This window comes from Spea bombifrons, chromosome 1 (genome assembly GCF_027358695.1).
Source record: "Spea bombifrons isolate aSpeBom1 chromosome 1, aSpeBom1.2.pri, whole genome shotgun sequence".
Classification (NCBI taxonomy): domain Eukaryota; kingdom Metazoa; phylum Chordata; class Amphibia; order Anura; family Pelobatidae; genus Spea; species Spea bombifrons.
This window is the reverse complement of record NC_071087.1, coordinates 134,963,947-134,971,425: the sequence shown is the minus strand read 5'-3', so window position 1 is coordinate 134,971,425 and position 7,479 is coordinate 134,963,947. Positions and strand designations below refer to the sequence as shown.

The 7,479-nt window shown below is 43.8% G+C and overlaps 1 protein-coding gene across 2 annotated transcripts in view; it reads left to right on the top strand.

The window, feature by feature from the left end:
- Positions 1 to 518: 518 nt before the first annotated feature.
- CAMK4 (calcium/calmodulin dependent protein kinase IV) overlaps positions 519 to 7,479 on the top strand; it is a 79,305-nt gene continuing 72,344 nt past the window's right edge. Inside the window, exons 1-2 of one of the 2 annotated variants that reach the window (XM_053474345.1) lie at positions 519 to 717; positions 1,104 to 1,193. In XM_053474345.1, coding sequence (XP_053330320.1) covers positions 716 to 717; positions 1,104 to 1,193 — 92 coding nt within the window. In that variant the 5' untranslated portion in view covers positions 519 to 715. Of the gene's footprint in view, positions 718 to 745; positions 1,194 to 7,479 lie in introns of those variants that run through there. The other variant, XM_053474340.1, reaches the window with a different exon arrangement.

Here is a 7,479-nt window from a genome sequence, read left to right as displayed (position 1 = left end):
GTGGAATGTCTTAATATTCCTCCATGCCTGCCATCTCTTTCCCCCTTTAACCACAGAAATGTGGTTGGACACACACTTGGCTGACCATTCACCCATCACCAGCAAGCAAGCCTGGTCCTGGTGTGGGGGGAGCAAACAATAATAAAGAGATCCTGCCTACAGCACAGTGATAGAGATATTAGTTTCTTATCAATCACATAGACAACTGAAGGTCTAGGGTCCTCACACAGAAATCAAGCACTCTAGGTCATGTAACTGAGTATGCAGGTTATATATCTGTGCTCATAACAGCGATGGCCTCTCTAAATTCTCTCATGATCTAGCAGTGGATCGGTCTGTCTCTTAGCACTATTAGACAGCTGTAGTCCAGGATATAGTGGAAGGAACACATGGAGCAAGCTGGTTCCGATACTGGTTGTCACACAATCTCGGTCTCTCTTTGTCCAGTGCACTCTCACAGCAGTGACAGCCTCAGGCTGTCTCCCCCATCTCTCACATACTCCCACATTACGAGGAACCAGTGCTGAGCGCTGATCCCTGCACTGACTCCAGCATCAGCAGCAGCTTTCATTTGAACAGGGTTGCGATGGCAGCACCTCAACTAAACAAACTACAAGTGTGCCTATAAATACACTTGGCTTCTGTGCTTCTCCTGTCTGCATAACTTGTGGGCACAAGAAGGGGACTGCGGACGGACAGATCTCTGGGGACATCTATGTAAGCATCTCCCGGAGCTGCCTGGTACTGCCTGAGCTCCCCTGTGCTCTTTGCCATCCTCTTTGTGGCAGGTGTGCGCTTCTGGTGCAGGTGCCCTGTCTAGGCATTTCCTTGGCTCTGGGTGCCAGTCTGTGCTCAGTAGGGTCTCTCACCCTTTTGGAGGGACCCGGGCACACACAGACCCTGCCTCCTCCCCATCCAGCTGCTCCATTGGCTGGGATCCGTGCTCTATTGATTGAGGATCTCTGCTTCTCTTCCATTCCCCCTCCTGGCAGCCCTGTCCTCCGCTACCTCCCCGAGATGTTGAAAGTCACTCTGCCCTCCTCGTCTTCATCGTCTTCCTCTTCTTCCACTGCATCCTCTTCTACCTCCTCCTCTTCCTCCAGGTCTGGGACCTCTGCACCGGATTACTGGATCGATGGCTCCAAGAAGGACACCTTGGCCCATTACTACGAACTGGAGTCTGAGCTGGGACGGTAAGAAGAGCACATCCTCGTGCAATGTGCCCTGGTCAATGGCCCTTTTGCAGAAATGGTACCCTCCCTCCTCCCCAGCACCCTTCCTACCCACATGCTAAACTGATAGGCACCCTTCCTCATCATTTACATGAATGATCTGCCCTATAAAATACTAAACTTGCACAGGGAGGATATTTAAAATCCCAGACCGATATCTACCACCTTGCTGCCCGCAACAATCATAGCCTCTCACTCCCCGTAGACTTTCATTTCCATGGCTTGCAATACGGCGGGTGGCTGTTCAGTCAGTGGATGTGGCAGATGTGTGGCTGGGACTGTGTGTCTGTGCTCTTTAGCATTCATTCACCGTGTCAAGAAGAGAGAAGGGTTAGAGGGTCGGGCATGGGAGGTGGGGTTCTTCAGGATCCTGGCACACAAGGGGTTAACACGGGTAGCTTAATGATCTATCACACCCAGATCTTATTTGGAGAAGTGCATTCGTATGCATGCCACATCCCGAGCCCGGGGAGGCTAAGGACGGGTCCTAAGTGCCGAAGGGTTGCACTGAACCTGTTAATACTGGGATGCTGGAACTGTTACATTGTAGCCGCTGGTAGCGAGAACAATGCCCTTGTCCGACGCTGTCCCCCGAGGTTACAGTATTCCACTCCTCCACGTATCACTGTTAATTGTTGACCTAATAGCACTCTAGTAATGTAAGTGGAGCACACGGCTTGTCTCCCCTACTGGAAATCACATTATGGTGTCTCCGCCTCCACCCCCCCCCCCAAGCCGGCATTTACACTTTCCCTGCTGTTGAACAATAGATCCATCCCAGCTATGAAGAGTTTATTGTTCAGAGGTGTCTCCTCTTGTTGTAATACTGTATTTCGATGGTCATCATGCCTAGGCTAATTCTTGCGCCTATGCTGTTTATGCGATGGGGCAAAGGATTGGATGCATGAATAATGCAGATCGCATTCGTGCTATAGATATAATGTGTATACATGTGTTTGGAATAGTAAACCAGTTCTTGTTAATTCTGGCATTATGGGTTTATCTATAGCACTAGATGTTTGCAAATACCCAAGCCTATGACTAATACACTAAATGGTGTTCTTAGAAAGAGTCAACCTTGTATTTCATATGTGAAAGAGAAATGTTTTCCATGAATCTCAGTAATGTTCTTTACTTATTTATCTACACATAGCCTAGACTGACATAGTGGCCATTGATAAGAAATGATTGCTTCAACAGCAATTGGGCACATGGGGCTATATAAACTGATGCATGTGTCCACTACTGTCACAATTCATTACTGGGGCAGAGCGCCCAGACTGATCTACTTAAAACCATCATCCGCCAACCCTATCCATGTAGCTTTACAGCAAATACCAGTATAAATGAAAGAGTGATGTTATAATGAAACATATATTGGATATTTATCAACGTGTGATTGTCCATATGTGTTTTTCTTTATTTGTGGGCATCACTATTTAAAGGATGCATGCTCCGCCATCTGCATTTAACCCATATAATATGTAGGCATAGTAGGTGTTATTGAATTTGATATAACGTCTACATCTTACATACACATTGGGTTTATAAATAAGAAAACTAGTTCAAATGTGGCATAGCAACTGTATGCACTTTACATTAAAAAACATAATTGCTAAAAAAAAAAGGCTGTTATGCCCAGGCTGAGCCTAAATAAGAATGTGATCTCGATGCTAGATTAAAGATGCTGTTCCAATTATACAAAACATTAATTCACTCTCTAGCATTTTGAGTTTATTATTTGCCCCAAATGTATAGCCAACACATCGGTGCCTGCGGGTACAACCTATCAGTTCCTGATTTTGTGTCAAATGACAATTAAATGTTACTGGGGAAAAATCTGAATGCGGCAAACTTTTACATGATTAAAAAATATTTTTGCAATGGGGTTTGTGCATTCTATGAATTATGTTTCCAATTTAGTTACAAAAGTGTTAAATTCAGCAAAGAATGTAAATTGGCACCTTTATGAATTCCATCGCAGACTCTGTGTTAAACATTTATTGTTCTGATATTCTGTATCGTTCTGTCCCTGGACCAAGTCACAAAGTGAGAATTAAAAAAATCACAATCATGCCTCTTTCTGTTATCATGTTTAAATCTCAGCTTTATAAATAACGCACAAGGATAAGGCTAAGGGGATTCAATTTAAACTTTGAAATAATAGCATCATTCATCCACCTTTCCTTGTGTATTAATGTAACACTTATATGTTGTTAGATGCTTTACATTAATCCATGCCGGGGTGTCGTATATTAAAAATAATTCTGCATTGATCTACCTATTTCACCCAACATTTCAGCAAACATTTATTCCCGTCCTATTATCTGAATGTCAAGAGTTGGTAATTATCTCTCGGCGTTAAGTTTGTCTCCACTTTTTGCCTTTTATATTGTTTTCTCAAAGCTCTGAGATCATGAACACCTTTGCATTTTATAACAGATGTGTTTTTTGTAGAGGGCTAGTGTGAGAACAACATTTCACGACTGCAAAGATTTATTGCGAGCAATCTCCTTCTGTTAATACGGCAAATGCTAGATAGCAACTTAAAACCAAGTCATTGTGTATAGCGGTGCTTGCAAACAGATTTATGATCGGTGCATGCCTTAAGTCTTGTACTAACAGTAACAGCACTCAGGTTATATTGACATAAAATAACACCGGATTAACGTAAACCCTTTCATTGTGGCCTGGTGCTCAAGTGATCTGCGTGACTCAATCACTACAATGTTTTGGATACGCTATTTGATTATATGTTGTAATTTATTTTCTTTGGTAATAGCTTCTACTGTCTGGATTATAATGTTTATTTAAGAAAAGGACGCTGTTTTGAGAGCCTGGATTATGTGTTGTGAATAATATTTGTCTGTTGTCAATCATTGAATATTTGAAATATATATAGGATAGTTCAATGTTACTACCAGGGGAGGGCTGGCAGCCTAAGGCCTGGGGGGCAAGTCTAGTCAACTGGCCCATTGCACCATCAAAGCGGCTGCGAGCGACATTGAAAGCGGCCGTCGTGCGGCAGTCACTCCACCAGCGCCTAATGAAATTAAAGTGGCCGGCGTGCAGGCACCGCATGCCTCAGCTCTTCATCACACCCCTTTTAAGACGAGGGAAGAGGAGCTGAGGCATGGCCGTTGGGTCTGACAGCCGCATGATGCAGGGGCGTACCTAGAGTATTTGGCACCTGTGGCAGACCCTGTATGTGGCACCCCCGCCCCCCCACACACACACACACACTTTAAAACTGCATAGTTTCTATGGTTAGGCAAACATTGACAGGGGTACAGCATAACTGTTATCATTATATACTTAGGGATTATGCGGTACCACCGTCAATGTGTGCCTATACATTGAGCCAGACACTGACAACCCCTATCACTATATACTAAGCCAAACATTGATGTGGTGTAGGCTTACCACTTTAGTGACTGGCATAGTATATAGTAGGGATGCACCGAAATGAAAATTCTGGACTGAAACTAAAAATTCAGCATTCACTTGGCCAAAATTGAAAAAAAAAAAAAAAAAACCTTATATATATATAACAACAATCACAATCCTATCATGTCCAGGTTCTAGCATGTGCTGGCTGACTTAGCATGATAGGAGTGTGATTGCTGTTTGCAATTATATATATAAATATATATATATATATATATATATTAATACTGTCATTGAATTATTCTGTCCAATAAAAGTGTTAACACACCGAAGTTGGACCAAAAAATAATTTATAACAGCAATCACACTCCTATCATGCCTAGGCAGCCACTACATGCTGGAATCTGGGCATGAAAGGAATGTGATTACGGACTCCCTATGCCAAGCTATCCCCCAACACTCACACATCCATGCTATCTGAAACCCTCATTCACAAACATTCAGCATAACACCCATCACTCTCACACACTTACATTCAGCATAACACCCATCACTCTCACACACTTACATTCAGCATAACACACATCACTCTCATACACTTACATTCAGCATAACACCCATTACTCTCGCACACTTACATTCAGCATAACACCCATCACTCTCACACACTTACATTCAGCATAACACCCATCACTCTCACACACTTACATTCAGCGTAACACCCATCACTCTCACACACGTACATTTAGCATAACACCCATCACTCTCACACACTTACATTCAGCATAACACCCATCACTCTCACACACTTACATTCAGCATAACACCCATCACTCTCACACACTTACATTCAGCATAACACCCATCACTCTCACACACTTACTAATCCACTCTCTCCTACCTTTTCTTCTTTCACTCTCACTTTTCCTCTTCTTCTTCTACTTCTACTTCTTCTTCTTCCTGTCCTGTGCACTGAGCGCAGAAGATGGTGGGCGTGGCTTCAGTGTTGTGCGCCGGGATCAAGTCCCGGCGCACAGCCACAGTTGCCGCGCGCACCGTTTCTGGAGGCGTGCCGGCATGGTGGCAGCCCTCAGATGAGCGGCAGCCGGGGCGGACCGCCCCCCTCCCTCCCCCGCCAGGTACGCGTGACGGCCGCATTCAATCCTGCTCGCGGCCGCTTAGTTTTTAACTTTGCGGCCGCGGCCGCAGCCGCATTGAATGCCTGTCTGCCGGTCGTCCGTCCGGCCCACCGGCCCGGATTTAGGGCGGCCTGGGGGGCAATTGCCCCCCTGCCCCCCGGCCCAGCCCGCCCCTGGTTACTACAAAGGTTGCTAAGAGGTCCCATCTGGTACAGCGGGCAAATGCACACTTACCTGATCTGCCACTCCAGAGACAGATTGGGTGCTGCGGTGCCCTGCCAGCTGCTGGATATACCCGGCTGCATGCTTCATGACCATAAAAATGTTGCATGCAGCTGGGCAAAGCCAGCCCCCCGCCGGCCGAATTTACGTCATTAGACGGCAACTGGCCTTAAAGTGCCAGCTACCCCCATTTTATTTGTAGCAGCTGATATACTAAAACACTCATGATATGCTATAACTTAATCAAATAATTAAAATCCACTTGTTTAAGTTCGCAATATATAATGCAAATATTTCCCGCAGTTTGGTTCTGACTATTTTCAATGAAAAGGAAAATAATCAATCCAGGGTTAAAAAAAATATACTTTATACATTGTTGCCTCACTATAGTGCTTCTATTTCTTTTATGTTGTTTGCTTTCAATCACAAAACAAAAACATTTGTTCTGGCAGTGGGCTGTTATTATAAATCCTATGATTCACATAGGTTTGTGTAGGTAGATGAAGTCTTGAATTGGAAAGGCAATTCTGTGTTTTTTTCCCCTTTCCTCTTAAGGAAATGTGAATGAAAGGAAAATCATGTGTAGGATTGTCTGTGTGGGCTTATGCTTTATGACCAACGGAGTGTCAACCTTTGATATCTCTCTAAATCCTTTATAAGCAAATACTCACCAGGGAGAGCTTGGTCCCAAATGCGTGGACTTACTTAACATTCATCTTGATATTCATCTACATTCTACATATTAACATTTTAACATATTTTCTTAATCTTTTGTGGATGGCCCCTGCGAGCTTGGACTGGCAGTTGGGCAAATCAGACTGATACCTTTGTTTCCTCATGCAGTTGGATCCACGTCTTAAAACAACAAGGCCAGTTTCAATTCCTGTGTACATTTTGTGCATCCAAAGAGCAACCCCAGTGAGCTTCTCCTGCAGGAAGGACTCAATTGTCCCTAAATTTCAAAATTAAATACATTTATACCAATATCAACATGTCCAAGACACGCAGTGGTGCTTTTACCTTGGATGCTGTTCTAGACCTTACCCAGCACAGAGCCTCTAGCCCCTTGTGTGCCCACCATCCTCATTGCGAAGCGCCGGGTATGACATCATGTCCCAATGCTCCATGTTTTAAAGACGCACAGCTCTGGGCTGAAGTAAACTATGTATCTATAGTGTAAATGGGGTAGTTGGGGAGATCAGAGATCTCTCTTGCAACCAGCATATTGAGCAGAGATGCATCTGGTGGCCTAGAAATCCAAGAGGTTGATCTGGTAACTCAAAATATCTTGCCACACTGGTTATGCATTATGCAGGGCTGGAACTTCTTGCACATGTCTTACCAAATGAGAAGGCTATAAAACTAAGACAACTATTTCATAATAATACAATTTCATTATTAACATTTCAATAAGATTAGTTTCATAAATGAGAAACTAGGTGTGTTCTATTTCTTACAGTTGTGTAAATAATGTCTAAATTGTTCCTAAAATATGATCT